Raw genomic sequence first — 20,659 nt, 5'->3', positions numbered from 1 at the left:
CACAAATGATGTTTTGTAAAACATACTTTGTCTATCGGCCCATATTCTCAGGTCAAAGCCACATTTTCTTTTGTAATGTGAATGAAGTATAGTATTTAATACATAGTACTACTCCACTAACTTGTAATTGGGAGGGAAAAAAAAAACTTCTAATTGAATTGCATTTAATTTTAGTATAATATTTAAACTCTTTAAATTAAACCACAATTTTACCTCAGTTCGGATGTTCTCGATAGAAATCGAAATTGCAAAAACCCAATTAGTGATTCGGGAGTTGCAAACTCCAGTCCAACTTCCACGTAGCGACGAGTTGCAAACCGAAGTCATAAATTGAAGATTCAAACCTCAAATAGTGAGAACACCCGATTAACTATGTACGTCAACGATGCAAATTAAATAGCCTAAAAATAATTAAAATGATGGAATACACAGAGAAACTTCCCAAAAAATGATATTCTACACTTGCACCTATTTCTTCACGGTTTCAAGATATAACCTCTATATTTTTTATCTCATCCATCATTCTGATTCTACTTCAATGATGAGATTTGATCTCTAACCATGTATTAAAATTGTAGTAATTATTTATTGACTATTTTAATATTCTATCCTCACTATCATATATAATTGACTATTTTAATATTCTATCCGTACTTCAAATATAACTATTTTCTAATTAGTCCGTGCTAAAAATACTTCATCCGTCCCATTTTAGCAATTACATTAAGTTTTGCGCGAGTTTTAAGAACTGATGAAAAAATCGATTAAAAAAAATAGTGAAATGTGATTCCATTTTTATTGGGACTCCTAATGCGAGACAGACTAAACTAACTGAGACTGCTAAAAATGGGATAGAGGGAGTTAGGGGTGTCGAAACGGGTACCCGCGGGTACCCGCACCCGACTTCGGCTCCAAGGCAGTCCCGATATCCGTCCCGCATTGTGTCGGGTATTACCCGATATCCGTCCCGCATTGTGTCGGGTATTACCCGATACCCGAGTCGGGTATCCCGCACCCGACACCGCGGGTACCCGACCCGACCTCTTTTTTTTTGTTTTTTTTTTTTAAATCTTATTATTGTTGTTATTTGTATATTTTACTCCATATTATACTGACATAACATGCTCAAGATGTTTCGAAACTAATTACTGCTATAATATGCTCACTTGTTGGTCATCATCCGTAAGTATTCTTGATTTAGATGAATTATTTCAAAAAGAAATAAAACATCCAAAGTCCAAACATGCTAATGCTCACTTGTTGGTCATCATCCGTAAGTATCCTTGTTTTGGATGAATTCATTCAAAAAGAAATAAAACATTCAAAGTCCAAACATGAGTTATGAATCATTCGTATATATATATATATGTATATCCAAAGTCTAAACCTTGTATATAATATACATATATTATGTTATTATTTTCATGAATATATAAGATATGTAAATGAAGATTCTAAAAATTATGTAAGTATGTGTTGTATGTGTTACTATAATTAAAAGATTTTTTTAAAAGTTAAACAAACTTAACTCTGATAAAAAAGGAAAAAAGAAAAAAAAAATGTTGTGAGCTCATATTTAAATGTTATATGATTACAAAATACTAATATAATTATAAACAATCGGCCGATACCCGCAAATCCCAAATTTGAATACCCGATCCCGACCCGTTTTCCGTTTTCATCGGGTAGCGGGTATCCAATACCCGCCGGGTGTCAGGTCGGGTAGAAAATTACCCGATACCCGCTACCCGTTTCGACACCCCTAGAGGGAGTAGTACATATACTTTCCAATTTTAGAATATTTAAAAAATACAGTACTATCCATCTACGTCATTTTGTTTACTACTTATACCAACCTAATTTATAAGTTTTTTGGTTGTTTGGTGTAACTATGTGAGAATTAAAAGAGAAGTGATTTTTGCTGGATAGAAAAAATCTACTGAAAATAGTTAAGAAAAAACAAGTTTAATTGATTGAATTGAAATACTCTCAGAATTCCAATAATTCCAAAAAATGTAAAAACGAAACAAATTTTGTGGGATGGATGAAAATGGAAAAAATGTGATAATCTTTGTGGGATTGTGGGAGTATTAAAGAATTGGAAGTCATTTTTTTTAATTTACAACACTAATTTATTTAAATTTTGGTTCCGGTGCTTTGTTCGGTGTGTATGTGAGAAATAAAAAAAAGACGATTATTGCTGGAGAGAAAAAAATCTTCTGGAAATAATTATAAGAAAAATAATTTTAATTGGGTATTCCAAAAAGATGTAAAATGGATAATATGAATATCCACCTCACACCATCACCGCCGTTCGCGTAGATGACAGATGAGTTTAGCCATTCCGCCGCACACGCCATTTCCCGCTCATCCTCCGCCTCCACAACTCCGCCGCGCCGCCACCACCATCCTCCTCCCCTCCCACCATGCCAACAAACACCACCCCCACTTCCCAATCCTCGCATCCCCCTCCTCCTCCGCCAACCACACCAGGCGCCCACGCCACAGCCCCGCCTTCCTCGACCACAGCGTGGACATGGAAGAGCTCCTCTCCTCCATCCACAGCACCTCCGACGACCGCCAGCTCTTCGCCCTAATGTCCCCTTACAAGAACCGCTCCCTCTCCACCCGCTTCCTCGTCTCCCTCCTCTCCCGCGAGCCCGACTGGCGCCGCTCCCTCGCCCTCCTCGACTGGATGCACGACGAGGCCCGCTACACCCCCTCCGTCTTCGCCTACAACGTCGCCCTCCGCAACGTCCTCCGCGCCAAGCAGTGGGACCTCGCCCACGGCCTGTTCGACGAAATGCGCCAAAGAGCCCTCTCCCCCGATAGATACACTTATTCCACCCTCATCACTCAATTCGGCAAGGAGGGCCTCTTCAACGACGCATTATCCTGGCTTCAGAAGATGGAGCACGACCGAATCACAGGGGATTTGGTCTTGTACAGCAATTTGATTGAGTTGTCTCGTAAGCTCTGTGATTACTCCAAGGCGATTGCAATTTTTTCTAGATTGAAGAAGTCAGGCATCGTTCCCGATCTTGTTGCGTATAATTCGATGATCAATGTGTATGGAAAGGCGAAGCTTTTCCGTGAGGCGAGGTCTTTGATCGACGAAATGAAAGAGGCGGAGGTGATGCCGGATACAGTCAGTTACTCGACGCTCTTAACAATGTACGTTGAGAATCACAAGTTTCTCGAAGCTCTGTCTCTGTTCTCCGAGATGAGGGAGACGAATTGCTCGCTTGATCTCACGTCGTGTAACATAATGATCGATGTCTACGGGCAGCTTGACATGGCGAAGGAGGCGGATAAGCTGTTCTGGAGCATGAGGAAGCTCGGGATTGAGCCGAATGTGGTTAGCTACAACACTCTCTTGAGAGTGTACGGCGATGCAGAGCTTTTCGGTGAGGCAATACATTTGTTTAGGTTGATGCAGAGGAAGAGCATTGATCAGAACGTTGTGACATACAATACTATGATAATGATATATGGCAAAACGATGGAGCATGAAAAGGCTAATAATCTCATTCAAGAGATGCAGAGCAGAGGGATTGAGCCGAACACCATAACTTATTCGACCATAATCTCGATTTGGGGGAAGGCAGGGAAGCTAGACCGCGCTGCTATGCTGTTTCAGAAGCTCCGTAGCTCTGGCATCGTGGTTGATCAGGTTTTATACCAGACTATGATTGTGGCATACGAGAGGGCCGGTTTGGTTGGCCACGCCAAGCGCCTCCTCCACGAGCTGAGGCACCCGAGCAACATCCCTAGAGAGACAGCCATTCTCATCCTGGCTGGAGCCGGGCGGGTCGAGGAGGCCACTTGGGTGTTCAGGCAGGCAGCCGAGGCAGGGGAGATCAAGGACATATCGGTGTTTGAGCGGATGATGAGCCTGTTCTCGAAGTACAAGAAGTACGGGAATGTGGTTGAGGTGTTTGAGAGGATGAGGGAAGTTGGATACTTCCCGGATTCCACTATGATAGCGCTCGTGCTGAACGCGTTTGGGAAGATGCAGGAGGTGGAGAGGGCGGAGGGAGTGTACGCGGAGATGCAGGAGGAGGGGTGCGTGTTCTCGGATGAGGTGCATTTTCAGATGATGAGCCTGTACGGGGCGGGGAGGGAGTTCGGGAAGGTGGAGGTGTTGTTCGAGAGGCTGCTGGAGGATCCCAACGTTAACAAGAAGGAGCTGCATCTTTGTGTTGCTTCCATTTATGACAGAGCGAATAGGTTGAACGATGCTGCTAGGATTATGAACCAGATGAGTGATAGGGGGATTGTGTAGTGAGTTCTTGGAGGTGTTTGTAGATTTGGTTGCAGTTTTGTGATGTTTTTTTGTGTTTGTAGATATTGTTTTTTACATCCTACTTACTACCTCCGTCCCCCAAAATTTGTCCCACTTTGACCCGACACGGGTTTTAAGAAATGTAATGGAAAGTGAGTTGAAAAAGTTAGTGGATTGTGCGTCCTAGTTTTATAATAAAATGTGAGTAGGAATGAGTTAGTGGAATATGAGGTTCACTATAAAAAATGGTAAAAGTGAAATAAGACAAATTTTGAAGGATGAATGGAAATGGAAAAATTGGACAAGTTTTGGTGGATGGAGGTAGTAGATTTTTGTAAATCCACATCGTCATCAATTAATATATTAGTTTAATTAAAATCAATTAATTAATAAGGTACTTTTTCGGAAATAAATTCTACTATGTAAATTCGAGAAGAAAAGGTGATCCACTTGACGGCAATAATTGAATGTGAATGCAATTTCTGGTATCCACTTGCAAGTTGCATTGCGAATTAATCTACATTCCACACTATCCAAACTTATTCTGAAGTTTTGAAAATTCTTATTTTTATTTTGAGTTCATCGAAATCTGTATAAAATTCACATTTTTAATAATACTAATATATACACATCACACTTAAAAATTGGATCTTACAAGCTCGAATCTGAAATACTATAATAGAATTCAGAAGCATATGTATATAATTAATTAACGAACGAGCAAACCAACTCGTGATTTAGTGCCGACACCACCGTTCAAAATTCAACGGTCATTTGCTGCTCTCACATTCACAACTAATTAAAATTAAACTCCCTAAGACTATCATTGTTGTATACAATTAATCTGTGTGTGTTTATTTCAACTTTTATTCTTAACTATTATATATAGTTACTTATGTGAGCACCGCTCACATGTTTAATAAGTACTAGTACTATTTTTTTACATATTTAATGTTATTAAAATACATAAAAAATTTGAATATTTTTGTAAAATAATTATGAATAGACTTAATTAATAAAATTCGAAATTTATTCATTTAACATATTAAAAATGAAATAAGATACGTATTTATTAATAGAGTTAAGCTGAGAGTCAAAGTAGTAGACTGCCACTGCCCACGGTTAACTGTTAACGAGATTAATTAAAAAATTTAAAAATATGTATTTCCAATTCCCTTTGCTGGATGTTTGCGCCATTTACATCCAATCAAATACAGGTAAGAAACTGATCACTGCTCCCCTAAATTAAAATAAATCGAATCAAATCCGATCAATCGATTCCGCCATGGATTTCTTCACCAAAGCCAAATCCGTGAAGCTGAAGAGCCGCCACGAGAAATACCTAACCGCCGACGGCGACGGCGCCTCCGTCTTCCAGGATCGGTCGGATTCCGCCGCCGCGATTTGGGCGGTGGAGTTCGTGGAGGGCGCGGAGGGCGTGGTGCGGCTGCGGAGCTGCTCCGGCAAGTACCTGACGGCCAAGGACGAGGAGTTCCTCCTCGGCGTCACCGGAAGGAAGGTCGTGCAGTCTGTGCCGCCGAAGCTGGACTCGTCGGTGGAGTGGGAGCCGGTCAGGGAGGGGATGCAGATCAGGCTCAAGACCAGGTACGGAAACTACCTCCGCGCCAACGGCGGATTGCCGCCGTGGCGGAATTCGGTGACGCACGATATTCCGCACCGGCACCACGACTGGATCCTGTGGGATGTTGAGGCTGTGGAGATGCGCTCCGACGCGGATTTGACGGAGGAAGACGTCAGGTGCTCCAATTTCAGTCTCCGCCTGCCGAGTAATCTGGTCAGTGTTTTTTCTCTGTAAATTACTATTTCTTTGGTAAATAAATCAATTGAATAGGTATATTAGTACTATCATTTGTATTAGTATCTTGATCAAATTCTGTTCTGTCTCGTAACCGTAAAAGTCAGCTGAAAAAAATACTCCTATCAAATTTTGATTTGTTCGCAATTATCCTATAGCATAATTTTTTATGAAATTGTATCTGATTCGGTAACCGGACAGAATATCACACATGAATGCCACCATGGATGAGTTAAACAACATCGTATATTCATAAAGAATAGTACTATGTAGGTGATCAGATATCTTCACCTTGGGATAACTGTGAAAATTTTGAAATTTCATGGATTTTTCTGGCTGATTATTAAGTTTCAAGATGAACAAGAATTTGATCAAATTTCATGTTTGTTTATTTCCGGAATATGCCCTTGACCGTAATTAGGGAATGCGTAATATATAATAAAGTCGGCTATAACTATAGTTAAGGATGCTGAAATAAAAAAAAATCGATATAAATGTGAAGGTTAAGATATACTAGAATGAAAGACTAGATTTTGCGTGTATTATTTGGATAATTAGCCGAATTGTTCCATCAACAAATATGATCAAACTTTAAGCTTCTAAATTTGTTTAAGAGCCTATTTAAAGAGTATATTCATGAAGCTTGAACATGCATTGTGATTGGAATTGTAGTTTTGTACAAGTAGTTTTTGTCTGGGTAGGAGGATTGACTGTTGTGATGATCAGTCTAGTTCTTCGGATGATTCATCAAAGAAATACGAAGGCCGCCTCATATACTACTATGTTGTGGACGATGATGGGAACGCTGATGATTCAGTTGAAGGGCTGAGCTTTCAGCTCAAAGGGAGTAGGCTAGAGGACTTGATCCAGAGGTTGGAGGAAGAGACTGGACTCGAGGACATCATTGTGTGCTCCCGTAGTCGTCTCAATGGCAAGCTCTATCCCCTTCGCCTAGCTCTGCCTCCAGACAACGCGCCTATGCACGTCTTCATAGTCCCCTCCACCTCTAGGGGTATGCACTTCTCTTGAAATATCTGTTGAGGGGCTCTTTGGTTTCTTGATTATCATACATCATGAACATGATCAGTTATCTTTGCAATTTGTAAACACAAATTCTCTATTTTCTTATCTGAAATCTAAATTATGACACTCTTCATATTACATTGGGGGTTGATCTGTTTATCTGTCCAAACTTTACTCGTTATGAATCCTTGTTTATCTTTTTCTTTTATCTTATTGTAGCGGCAAATGAGTTCATGCCAGCAGCTTCGCGTTCGCCTTCTCTTGCTCCTCATCCTTAGAATTTCTGCTCTCAAGCACGACGTTGTCTATCTATCTATCAATCTGTCTATCTATTTATCTATGTGCTCATCTTCAATGAATTTTTATGGGAGTACTATTGTTTCTACAAAGGAAACATAAGAGAGATTGTTCATTTGTTTGTCTGAAAAATGATACCCATACTGAACAAAATTTTCTATGTTTTTGTTGAGTTAAAACTTTTCTATTATAAATATGAACAGAAAATAAAAGGGCATCTTATTCTATCTTGGCTATAGACATTAGACATATATTAGCAGGGAATATATGTCTATAGACATAAGACATATAGTCAAGGATACTTTTATATGTGTCAGCTTTGATATAATGGATGCTAAAATAGCAAAATTATAATTTTATATATTCCTTTTTTTAGCATTATATACTTTTAGTATTTAGTTTGTAATTATAATTCTTTCCCTTCACTATCATCATCCATTGTCAGTTCATTTCAGCTAATTCGTTTAGGCAAAACTTTCCTCCTATAGAGAGAAAGACAGAAAGAAAGTAGATTTCATTTCTATCTAATTAAAGAAAATTGGTTGTTATACTCTTAACTAATGTAAATGAATAATGTATAAAGCATGTTACTTATTAATGAAAAGAGAGTACTACTAATTGTTTACAACACTTTAGCTAAAGATGTGAAACAAGTTTCCCTGTTTGAACACAAGGAATCTACTACTACAATTTAAGCTTAACATTAAAAGTTAAACAATTCCATTAAAAATGTGATTTAGGTTTGTGTTTTTATTAGCTATACTATAAGCTTAACATTAAAAGTTAGTAAACAATTACATTCAAAAAGGTAATTTAGTTTGTGTTTTTATTAGAGCACTCCCAATGGTGCCGGCTAAAAGTCGGCGTTTTTTCGCCGTCTATCACCAAGTTATCACCGACCAATGGGAGAGGTCGGCGATAATTCGGCGATTTTTCCTCCCGTTTTATCGCCAACCGGCGAAAAATCGCCGATTATCGCCGACCACTGTGGGCGATAATTCGGCGATAAATATATATATATATATATATATATATATATATTTTTTTTTTTTAATTTTCCCCCTATAATAACACACCTTCTCTTCATTCTCTCCCCATCCTCATCCCTTTTCTCTCTTCATTCTCTCCTCATCCTCATCCCTTTTCTCTCTTCATTTATTTTCCCTCTCTCCATCTATATTTAATGAATTCTGAATCGTCTTCTCATTCTCGGTCCGACGAGGAGATATCTCATTCTTCTTCCGAAGAGGAGGTACCTCCCGCTCCCACCGGATGAGATATCTCATTCTTCAACGAGCGGGTCAACGGGTTAGGCCCCTCCATCGAATTCACGGCCAATGGCAATGTGCATAACATGGGGTACTACCTGGCTGACGGCATCGCGCAAGAGTCTGCGCGCAATGATGTGTAGAGGGCGTTTGGGGTGCTCCAATCGCGATTTGCACTGGTAAAGGGCCCGACGCGCTTTTTCTATCAGGGGGATATTGCCGACATCATGTATGCGTGCATCATCATGCATAACATGATCATCGATGATGAATACGAAGGCGTCCTCAACGTCACCAACGGCACCAGTGTTGCATCATCGAGTCACGGTGTCTCAACCGAGTCCGAGTCCGCCCGCCGGGGTGTACCGTACAACGAACATGAACGGTTCAAGGCGTTCATGGACATACACCAGAAGGAGGCCCATCGAGCACTACAACACGATATGATCGAAGAATTGTGGGCAAATAGAAACCGCGCCCACCGCCCTTGAATTTTTTTACTTTGAATTTTTTTTCCATTCCTGTACTATTTTTTTTTATTAATTTTCGTCGTTGTAATGTTTACCCGTGTTTAATACAACGAACTTTATTACCATTATTTGTTTTGTCTTATAAATTAAATTAGCTAGCTTTATTATATACAAAAATAAAACAATTAAATTAGTGATGATGTAAAAATGAAATGTTGAGTTAGGGAGAAATAAGGGAGAAACTATTGGAACAGTTGGCTAAAAGTTAGCTAAAAACTGGGGATAAATTATGGTGCTGATGTAGCAGGAGTTAAAGAGAAATAAGGGAGATTTTAGGGAACGGTTGGAAATGCTCTTAGCTACTTGTCTAACATATTGGTTTTTGTAATAGTAGTTCAGTTAAATACTTGCATTATTATTAGTGAATAGCGGAACTAATTATGCAATCGAAAATGATGAATTACACGTGGAAAGCTATGTTACAAATGTACTCATGTTAAATCAATGATTCATCAAATTTTCTTTTAAGCCAACACAAAACTTTAGAATGTTGAAGAATTATATTTATCATTTCATTTGTCATCTAAACCACCTTGAGTTAAGTGAGAACAAGGAAATTAAGCAAACATTTTATTTCTCCATTTTGTAATTGTTGTTGATGCTGTATATAAAACCACATCGAAGAATGGAGTTTTTATGTGTAAAAGTAAAATCATATTCATACGTGGATGAAAAATCATTAGACGAATCGAATTTTGGATCTAACTATAGGAAACACTACTAAAATTACAAATAACCCATATTAATTGTAGGTAGTGTTAATAACAAATAACTATAGTATATAATGATGGTGAGCCATATGTAATATAATTGGTAAATAAATTGATATAATAAGGACATTATGTTATGGAGTACTAGTGTTTAATGTTTATAAATGAAATAAACCTATTTTTTTGCTGTCATTTCATGGGAAAATCAAGACTACTTATTTGACAGTGTGAACTATATTTGATTATAGAGAGACCAACACCAACTCCACCACTTTAAATCATCCAAAAAGGTACACATGCAAAAACGAACCACCTTTCAATCATGTGTTTTATAATGCTCGTCGCTCTCAATGTCCGTAGCCAATCATAATATGTCCAAATTTTCACAATTTACATTATTTTTTTATGTAAATGATTAAATCTAAAAGTACATATATATAAAAACACGTGACAAATGTTCGGATGGATTATCATATATGAATATTATTTATTTAATTTAATTCAATTTATGTAAAAAGCGCATTCACCAACAGTCACTCTTAATCACAAACAAGTCCTTTTTTATTAAAAATAATTAATTGTCATTAACATAAAGTTACTTTTATTTAAAATAACAATTCCTTTAACAAGTTTCAATCTAAAAAACACTCGTAAACTTTGAAACAAATTAGCTTTCGCAAATAAGAGTATTTTTTTTGTAACTCATGCTTGTACAAATTTTTGTCATATTATTCTATAATAAATATTCATAAATTAATATGTAGATCACACAATTAACGTGCATATCGTAGAAGGTTATAAAATCAATATAAAGCCCACAAATTCCTAAGAACCGTCACTTTCGATAGATATCCAAGTTCATCAGTATATTCTACATAAAAAAAAAAAAAAACTATTTTTCCAAAATATACAAAACCCAGAAAAAATCACACGTTCTTGAATTTTTGTTTTGGGCCTGTTACCCAAATAATAAAAATCAAATTTTTAGAAAAATGAAGAAGCTGACGAGTGATTTCTGGCCTTTTTACCATATTGGTTGCGGATTTATTGCATCTGGCCTAACAACTTTGTAGTTATTTATGCATTTTTCCTTTGGTATTTTTACATTTTTGGTTGCAACGAAATTGCGCTGGAATCATATTGAATGTACATAATTTGCATGAATGTGGGTTGGAATTTCTTCAGTAATCAGCTCGGAGGAGATTGAGAAGTGGTGGGCAGTGCCCAAAATTTAATCTTTTTGCGGTTAGAAATGGTGGGCGATGCTGTTTCTCGCTCTCGCAAGAATGTTACAATAGGAGTCTGTGTTATGGAAAAGAAGGTGATATGTTTGTTTTTTATTACTGAGTTTTTTTGCTTCAAAAACCATGCACTTTTTTTTGGTTTTGTACACTGTTGATTTGTGCTGATTAAATTATGGAGTGGTGTTTTTGGTAAACTGTTTGTTTTTGGATAATTTTAGGCCTTTTCTGGGCCGATGCTGCAGATTTTGGAGAGGCTGCAAGCATTTGGAGAATTTGATGTGAGTGATTAGTAGTATTTGCCAGCTTTGGACAGTGAAATATTCAGTGCAATGATGTTTGAGGCCAAACTTGTTTGTTCAATTTTGGATACTCAATTTTGATCTTTTTTGTGATGTTAATATGATTGTAGATTGTACATTTTGGGGACAAGGTAATCCTCGAAGAGCCTATTGAAAGGTGATTTTTTATCCCTTTTAAATTTTACTGTTTAGTTCTTTTTTCCTTTTCTTGGTATGTATGTCAGTTCTTTGGTTTATTTTGATGAAATTGAGATAAGTGTATAATTGCAGATGGCCTATATGTGACTGCTTGATTGCCTTCTATTCTACTGGCTATCCTCTGAAGAAGGCTGAAGCATATGCTACTCTAAGAAGGTAAGCATACATCTCTTCTTAGTCCAATGTGCAGCTTCTCATTGTGCTCTTACATATTGTAGGAAACTCTGTTATATGCATATTCTTTTCATTTCTTTTTTTTTCTTCTTACTATATAGTGCATGCAACGAGAGTTAGGGCGTATACCTTAGACGATAAATATGTTGAAGGTTTTCAGGAGTACTGTAGTTCCTTTCCTCCTTCTGTTGGATATATTAGTCTTTTGAAGAAGAAGCAGCTACTAGGAAAGGATGGTGTTGCAACTGAAGACATATATGTTGAAGTATTCGAGTTACGTAACATCTGTGGTTCTGCTGCTGTCGATAAAACCGTAGGAAAAAGCTTGTAGCTTCATTGAGTTTATTTCCTCTTCTCCCATCCTTGAAATGCTCCTGGCCTTCCTTTATGGAAGTAGAAGCATTTTCAGTAACGGATGTTGTTGTAGTTCCTTTAAACTTTAAATGGTACTTTTAATTGGATCTTTTCTACATCCGTCTGCATGCAACCAGTGCTGTCATGATTACTTTGATTTCAAATATTTTTTCATAAATCCAATGTATTGTGTCTGCTATGTTGTCTAAGTATCCCTCAGTCTTGCTGCTTTTGTCATTTGGTTTGCTGTAGGCCTTTTCTTGTAAACGAATTGGGAGATCAACGTCTTCTTCATGATCGAAGGAGAGTGTATGAGGTTTGCATCCTTTTAATCCTTTAGAGAAAGTTGATATACATTGGTTTGCTGTAGGCCTTTTCTTGTAAACTGATTGTCTGGATTCTCCCCCCCCCCCCCCCCCCACCTTTTCCTTGACTTTCCAGTTTCCCCCATATTATTCTCCCTAATCAATGGCGTAACTTTTGTATGTGCACACCTGTTTTGTTTCCCAGTATCTGCTTCACCCTCACACTAAACAAGTAACATAGCATCAATCCGTACAAGAAAATTATGTCATTTTCAGGGGAGTGGTAGTTTTCATATCTCATACTTCTCAAAACTCAAAAGTCTCCATGTTTTTGTCAGTGTAAACCATTTTGCAACTACATTTTGATTTCTACCTACTAAGAGCATAAAATTAATAGCAATATAGTATTTCTTAAAAAAGCAAAGTGTCTATCTCATTTATTTCTCTGCCTAACTAAATCATGCATTCATTCTTGTTACTTGCCTAATTTTTCCAGACATAACCAAAAAAAGAACTGAAGTCTCCAGTGTTTAACCGAAACTATACATGTGCACTGAGTGTGTTATCCACTGAATTGACACCATACTACTTTTGACCAATGGAATATGTATTAGATTAAAGATGGTTTTCTTTTCCATTTAATAATAGAATGATTAAAGTGGTAAGTAGTCTTCATTTGATGGCAGAAACTTGAAATGTTTGGCATTAATGTTCCAAGATATGCCCTAGTGAACAGAGAGTTTCCCAATCAAGAGCTGGACTTTTTTTCCGAGGAGGAGGATTTTGTTGAAGTCCACGGCAATCGGTTCTGGAAGCCTTTTGTGGAAAAACCGATTCATGGTATAGATATTGAGCATATTATACTGGAACCTTTTATTCTGTGCACTCATGTAGTAGTATCATTTTAATTTTCTAGAAATGGGTGCCAATTTTTATTCTGTCTTTTGTGAAGGTGATGATCACAGTATAATGATATATTATCCTAGTTCAGCTGGTGGGGGAATGAAAGAATTGTTTAGAAAGGTAAGAATTTAGCAGATGTTTTGAGTTCATTTCGGTAAGTCCTTGATGTCTGAGTCAGGTTTGAGACACTTCATTCTTATTATTATGATTATTATTATCTATTTATTGTAACGGAAACTATAGTATTCTAAGGTTCAATTGCAAGGCTGTTGAACCAGTTCTGCCTCTGTTCAATATAATTTGATTGAAGTCCACTTTATTCTTTAGCTCTATACAGTTCAATAAGCCATCCCCTAGTTTTAAAGCAGTATCATTTCCAGGTGTGTTGGCCACTGTGGAATGTTGAAACTCGTTTTAGGCCACTGATAAATTTTACATTTCTCATAAAATTATAGGTATAGAATGCATCACATTCACATAGTCCCAAGACTCTTCACTGGAGCTGTTTCATATTTCATATTCACTATTCAGATAATCATGTGTAAGAAAAATATTTAGATATCATATTTTCATATTTGCATGGAGTATTCTGGTATAATTTTACGAACTTTTTTACTTTTCTCTATCCTGATATTTAATCCATGTGTAGTTCATCATGGTCAAGAAAATATTTTTGTCCTTTAGACTTATTTTGAATGATTAATAATCTCAATATGACAATCAATGTATAAGAAGCTGCTTTAGATATTTAAAATCAATATCAGATGAAAACTTGTTCATTTAATAGTGCGTATACATTTCATCACCCTTTATTTAACTAATTGACGTATGCAATATATTGCTGTTCCTTTCTCAGGTTGGTAATCGGTCAAGTGAATTTCATCCAGATGTGAGAAGAGTGAGACGCGAAGGTTCTTATATATACGAGGAATTTATGCCCACTGGAGGCACAGATGTAAAGGTAGTTAACCACCATTTATTTTATGAATTACTCTTGATTGAACTTTTATCATATCTGAAGTTGCTAAAATCCAAACATCACAAAGAAGGTGGAACAGGAATCATCTTAATATTCTTGAATCTCTGAGAACTTTTGAATTGACGAGAAATTCCCTTGGGATATTTAGAAATATTTTGCAGAAGTGTGTAAATATCTACTCCCTCCGTCCCTGATAATTCGGGTCACTTTGACCGGGCACGGGTTTTAAGAATTGTAATGAAAAGTGGGTTGAAAAAGTTAGTGGAATGTGGGTCCTACCTTTATATATTAGTTTTATAATAAAATGTGAGTAGGAATGAGTTAGTGGAATATGAGGTCCACTACCAAAAATGGTAAAAGTGAAGTGGGACAAATTGTATGGGACGGACCGAAATGGAAAACTGGGATGAATTATCTGGGACGGAGGGAGTATTTAGTATCATGCAGCGACGAACTCTGTCTACTAGAATTGTATGTTTTTCATTCCCTTGAGTGCTCAGAATTAGGCTGACGGTTAACTTTAGTTAAGCAGCCACTCATCTTAAGGTTATAGATTTATGCTTTTAACATATTCCAATGAACCTTTTCATCTGGAACTGCCTGATACAGTTAACAGTTTTTCTCAGACTATATATTGAATGATTAGTATAGAAATTATCCGACTGAAGTTATGCTGTAGAGTCATCTCGTGACCTTCACCAAAACCACCCACAATGTAGTGGGAGGAGGAATAAAATTGTTTAGAATTCAATTTATTGCTCGGGGATATTCTACTATAAACTGGTTTGAGAAAAAGCTTTAACTTCTTAACAATTCTTAGGTGTACACAGTTGGTCCCGAATATGCTCATGCAGAGGCAAGGAAATCGCCAGTAGTTGATGGTGTAGTTATGCGAAACCCTGATGGTAAAGAAGTAAGTAACTTGTATGATCTTATTCCACAAACTGAGCTTGTCTTCTAGGGCATGTAAGTTGAGATTTTAATATGATTTAGTTGTAGCACGGTAGCTCTTCTTACAGCTACCAATTTGATGGTTGTGACGATTGTTGCTTATACATCACTCATGTACTTATATAATCAATGCTCTATATCCACGATATGAGGTATAAAGTGGAATTATTGGCTATAATAGTTCATGCATGTGCAGGTTAGATATCCTGTTCTGCTCACTCCTATGGAGAAAGAAATGGCTCGAGAGGTGTGCATTGCATTTAGGCAAGCTGTAAGTAAATATTATACTTTCATAGACCAGTTGTCAATATTTATTCAATTCAGTTTTATTCTTTGCTCTTCCCACAGTCCCCCAAATTATCCAATGATTTAGAAATGGTTGTTAGATTTGTGTGGCAATAATAGACCTTCTAAGAAATATAGTAGAATTTCCTGGTTTTTTTTGCGAAGTGGCTTCTCAGTTTCTCATAAACATGACATACAGGTTTGTGGCTTCGATCTCTTGCGCTGTGAGGGGCGTTCCTATGTCTGTGATGTCAATGGATGGAGCTTCGTCAAGAACTCCTACAAGTAAAATTTCCTGTTCCCATTTCCATTTTTTTGTCAGTTTGATTTTATATCATTTGGTGGATTGATTTCAACTAAGCTAAAACTATGGACTAATCCGATCATTGCAATGACCTCTTTTGAGACTTTGTTCGCTTCATTTGTAACACCCCTTCTTTTTGCTTCGTGTACCCCTCTCCCCTCCTTTTCTTGTCCTTTTATCGGGCTTCTGAATATTTTGAAATTACTATGCCAGATATTATGATGACGCTGCATGTGTTATGAGGAAAATGTTTCTTGATGCTAAAGCTCCACATCTTTCATCAACAATACCTCCAGTTCTACCTTGGAAGGTTAATGAACCTGCTCAGCCCTTTGATGGTTTAACACGTCAGGGAAGTGGGATAATCGGAACTTTTGGGCAGTCCGAAGAACTACGTAGCGTGATTGCCATTGTTCGTCAGTAAGATGTTACCTTTTGTTTACAGTTCTAGTTAAATACTACACGTAGTATTATCCATTGATAAGTGCTCCTTTTGCTATCAGTGGTGACAGAACTCCAAAACAGAAAGTGAAGCTGCGAGTTACTGAGGAAAAACTATTGAATTTGATGTTGAAGTATAACGGGGGAAAGCCAAGGGCAGAGGTGCTCGTTTATTCCTCCTTGCGATTCTTGTTTATTTATAAATGCGCCTTTTTTCCCTTTTAATACCTTTCCATCCTTTCCTGCAGACAAAGCTCAAAAGTGCTGTTCAACTGCAAGATCTTTTGGATGCGACACGAATTCTAGTTCCTCGTACGAGGTGTGTTATTTTTTCCCCCCAATTTAGTTGTATCCACTTATAACTGGGCTTTGTTTTGGTCATATGTGTGTATTATGCAGACCTGATCACGGGAGTGACAGTGAAGCTGACGATATCGAGCATGCTGAAAAGCTTCGGCAAGTGAAAGCTGTGCTTGAGGAGGTCCATATCATTTTTCATTAGTAAAATCTCCTTTCGTCTTACTTTTATTCTCTGCTATTTGTAAGTGCTATTTTGCTTGTACGATTGTAATGGTTATCGATGCTATGGCATCCAGGGCGGGCATTTCTCTGGCATTTATCGGAAAGTCCAACTCAAGCCTTTAAAATGGGTCAAAGTGGCAAAAGCGAATGGCGAAGGGGAAGACGAACGGCCTACTGAGGCCCTGATGATTCTTAAATACGGCGGTGTCCTCACACATGCTGGCAGAAAACAGGCTGAAGAGCTAGGAAGGTATTTCCGGAACAATATATATCCTGGTGAAGGTACGGGCCTGCTTCGTCTCCATAGTACATACCGCCATGACTTAAAGATATACAGCTCAGATGAAGGCCGTGTGCAGGTTAGGCTCTCTTAACTCTTTTATGCGGCATATTCAATGCATCTGAAACCTCGGTTTGTTTACCATTCACAGATGTCTGCAGCTGCTTTCGCTAAAGGTCTTCTAGATTTGGAAGGGCAATTGACACCGATTTTGGTAGGTCAAACATTCATAACTCTGATTAATGCCATGTTATTATTTCGAAACCACCATTTTCACATCTTCTTAAAACCGTCTAAGGTTTCGCTTGTCAGTAAGGACTCTTCTATGCTGGATGGGTCGGAGAACGCCAGTTCCGAGATGGTAGAAGCTAAGGTTAGTCTTTCGAGTCCCACTTTTTTGCCATCGTACCCTGAAAAATAGTATGCTTTTATTTCGTCTTTGCTTTTTTTCCCCAGGCCAGGCTACACGAGATCATAACTTCCCATAACGATACGATTGAGAGCACTGATCCGCCGGGAGAAAAGCCTTGGATGGTAGATGGTAGTGGAGTTCCTCCGAACGCATCCCAACTTCTTCCCGAAATTGTAAAGTGCTTACTTCGTGTTACTCTTTGTTTTTGCATTTTGAGTCGTGTCAAACCACCCTATTTCCACAAGTTTTTGGTATTATTATGAACTGAATCCCTTCATCAAAACCAAAACCAGGTGAAGTTAACGAAGAAGCTCACGGAGCAAGTGAGAATTCTAGCCAAGGATGAGAACGAGGAGCTCGCGGGGAAGACCTCTTACGATGTGATTCTGCCATACGATCAAGCGAAGGCCCTTGGCAAGACAAGTATGGATGTTGATCGGATTGCTGCTGGCTTACCTTGTGGCAGTGAGGGATTTCTTCTCATGCTCGCTCGTTGGAGAAAACTTGCGAGGGATTTGTATAACGAGCGCAAAGAGTATGTCTGTTCTCCCTTCATTCTCCCACATTGTGCAACTTGAACTCAAACTTTAGCTATGCGCGTGCAATTGCAGGCGGTTTGACCTCACACAAATACCCGATGTTTATGACTCAAGCAAGTAAGGAGATGCACAGCTTTTCTTTTGTAGCAAACATAACATTTGATTGTGATTTGCATCAGCAAGTTTCTTTAACAAATTTCTGATTCATTGATGTTTCCCCTTTCGGTTTGACAGATATGATCTCTTGCACAACGCGCATCTAAAACTAGAAGGCCTATACGAACTTTTCAAAGTGGCACAGGTATGAAATAGCCAATACGGTGATGCATGCTCTCTTACGTTTGATTGCTCTCAATTGCGCTGCTCCTCTTCCCACAACCTATACACGTAAATTGAAAGAAAAGTGAACTAAAATGGAGAATATTATCTTCTTTGTGGCTGATGCTCTGAGGCCACTCAATGCAGTCGCATGCTTAAATTTGTTGCATCATTCATTGAATTCCGATTTTCTTGTAGTTACTTGCAGATGGTGTTATTCCGAACGAGTATGGAATCAACCCGAAACAGAAGTTGAAAATCGGATCCAAGGTATGCAACATATTCACTTCTTGAAATGAATCTTCTTCACATATAAGAAAAGTTCTCTAGCTAATCCATCATATAAGACTCACCTTGTAATATTTTTTCAGATTGCTCGTCGTTTGTTGGGGAAGATCTTGATCGATCTTAGAAACACACGCGAAGAAGCAATCAGCATCGCTGAATTGAAGAGTAACCAAGAGACTACAGAACTCCCTAGCATTGCAAGAGAAGATTCTGCAGATCTTCAAAAATCTCAGATTAATCCTGAACATGTGTCTAAGGCTAGTCTCGGCAGTGAGAAATCCGTGGATCTAGATGATGACGACGACAAAGAACCCAAGTACCGATTGGACCCAAAGTAAGTGTTTGCACAGTGTGTTATCTATTTTTGCAGATTTTATTTTATTTTAAGTTATGATTTATAAGTTTATGCTTAGTAAAATTGGACTCTCAATTCAAACTGTTTGAAACTATGATAGTTTTTCTTCCAATGTATGTATGTTTACTCCCATCAGGTATGCAAACGTAAGAACCCCGGAGCGACATGTGAGGACGCGGCTATATTTTACATCGGTGAGTGAGTGTAGTACTATAATTTTCTCCATACAACTTCCTATTTTCAACTTCAGTTTGAAATTTTAAACTCGGTTGAATTTGTTTCTTTTCGGTTGACAGGAATCTCATATCCACTCCATGATGAATGTTCTCCGTTACTGCAACTTGGACGAGTCCCTCCAAGGAGAGCCAAGCCTCGTGTGTGATAGCACCTTGGAGCGCTTGTGTCGGACAAAGGAGCTTGACTACATGAGTTACATTGTGTTCAGGTTATTCGAGAACACAGAGGTTCGTCTCTCTCATCTAAAGCTCCTTCCCATTCGACATATTCCCGTTGCAATATCCATAGCTATGCTACTGCCTTTCTCATTACAATATCAAAATTTTAACAAAAACATCAATCTCTTGAGTTTGATGGATGAATGATGGTATTTGAAACTGATGCAGTTGGCATTAGAAGATCCAAAGAGATTCCGCGTAGAAATGACCTTTAGCCGAGGTGCAGATTTGTCCCCGTTGGAGGTAAACTTCGACTTCAACTGATTTTAATCCTCCTTTCTATGCCCTATAGAAGTTGTTGAATCGAAGTTGATGTTCGACTTTCAGCAGGCAAATGAGAGAGACTCGTCTTCATGGCATCAAGAGCACACTTTGGCCATAAACGGCCCTGAGCGGCTTCAAGAAGTCGAATCATACTTGACATTCGAGAGGATGGAGAAGATGATCCGGCCCTTTGCAATGCCAGCAGAGGACTTCCCTCCTCCCATGATTCCTCAAGGATTCTCCGGCTACTTCTCCAAGAGCGCGGCCGTTCTGGAGCGCCTCGTCAATCTCTTGTCTTTCAACCGGCACTCATCACACGCCAACGGGAAGTAGTTAAGCCACATAGTCCTCTCATCAAGATCGATTCTTTCGCCCTTTTTCGCCTGAGATGATTGTTGCAGGTGTGTTGAAATGGTGAGATTCTTCATGTTTGTGTTTTGTTAGATTAATGGTGACAGTTCTGTGACTTAGGAAAGTGGTTATGTTTTAATGTTTTGTCTGCAAATTTTTTGTTGGTTGTTTATTGGTGGGACTGTAAATGGATCTTTTGAGCCCAACAAAATGGTGTTTTGTAGGCCCCATTTGTTTCAAACCTACCATAAATATAATTATAGGAAATTTTGGGTTTTTCTAGAATCTTAGTGGGCCCATTTCTTGAAGACATTTAATTTTTGGACGATGAATGAGTCACGACAATGACTCCTTACTCTCTCTCACACAAACAAACACAGAGATATACACTAGAAAAACAAACATAGACGCAGAGCCAATTTTGTCACACACACATACAAACTAAAACGTTTTTTTTTTTCTTTTCAAAATTAAGATTTTTGTTTTCAAAAGAAGCTTTGAATTAGTTA

At 38.1% G+C, this 20,659-nt stretch overlaps 3 protein-coding genes across 4 annotated transcripts; all 3 read left to right on the top strand.

Annotated features, from left to right (window-relative positions):
• The first annotated feature begins 2,265 nt into the window (after window positions 1-2,265).
• Window positions 2,266-4,454, top strand: LOC125204227 (Tetratricopeptide repeat (TPR)-like superfamily protein). Its single transcript, XM_048102822.2, has one exon. It carries the CDS (start codon window positions 2,330-2,332, stop codon window positions 4,283-4,285), a length of 1,956 nt encoding a protein of 651 aa, XP_047958779.1. The 5' UTR covers window positions 2,266-2,329; the 3' UTR covers window positions 4,286-4,454.
• Window positions 4,455-5,469: 1,015 nt separating this feature from the next.
• Window positions 5,470-7,648, top strand: LOC125198550 (uncharacterized). The gene is made up of 3 exons (XM_048096866.2): window positions 5,470-6,080; window positions 6,828-7,113; window positions 7,344-7,648. The coding sequence occupies exons 1-3, from the start codon at window positions 5,571-5,573 to the stop codon at window positions 7,400-7,402; spliced, it is 855 nt and encodes a 284-aa protein (XP_047952823.1). The 5' UTR covers window positions 5,470-5,570; the 3' UTR covers window positions 7,403-7,648.
• A 3,189-nt stretch (window positions 7,649-10,837) lies between these two features.
• On the top strand, window positions 10,838-20,426 carry LOC125198592 (inositol hexakisphosphate and diphosphoinositol-pentakisphosphate kinase VIP2-like). 2 transcript variants are annotated; one of them, XM_048096912.2, is made up of 28 exons: window positions 10,838-11,250; window positions 11,392-11,451; window positions 11,583-11,629; window positions 11,743-11,826; window positions 12,451-12,514; window positions 13,190-13,343; window positions 13,456-13,526; window positions 14,263-14,367; window positions 15,206-15,298; window positions 15,533-15,607; window positions 15,821-15,906; window positions 16,139-16,345; window positions 16,429-16,528; window positions 16,615-16,685; window positions 16,766-16,847; window positions 16,963-17,247; window positions 17,320-17,382; window positions 17,467-17,541; window positions 17,625-17,753; window positions 17,874-18,115; window positions 18,192-18,236; window positions 18,354-18,420; window positions 18,636-18,707; window positions 18,809-19,059; window positions 19,217-19,274; window positions 19,377-19,544; window positions 19,704-19,778; window positions 19,866-20,426. In XM_048096912.2, the coding sequence occupies exons 1-28, from the start codon at window positions 11,182-11,184 to the stop codon at window positions 20,130-20,132; spliced, it is 3,165 nt and encodes a 1,054-aa protein (XP_047952869.1). In that variant the 5' UTR covers window positions 10,838-11,181; the 3' UTR covers window positions 20,133-20,426. The 2 variants fall into 2 exon arrangements, with proteins under 2 accessions (XP_047952869.1, XP_047952868.1); XM_048096911.2 differs by having other exon boundaries at window positions 19,863-20,426.
• Window positions 20,427-20,659: the final 233 nt, after the last annotated feature.

Source organism: Salvia hispanica, chromosome 6 (genome assembly GCF_029641045.1).
Source record: "Salvia hispanica isolate PSC_SH4W2 chromosome 6, Shi_PSC_v1, whole genome shotgun sequence".
Taxonomy (NCBI): domain Eukaryota; kingdom Viridiplantae; phylum Streptophyta; class Magnoliopsida; order Lamiales; family Lamiaceae; genus Salvia; species Salvia hispanica.
This window is presented reverse-complemented; position numbering and strand designations above follow the sequence as displayed.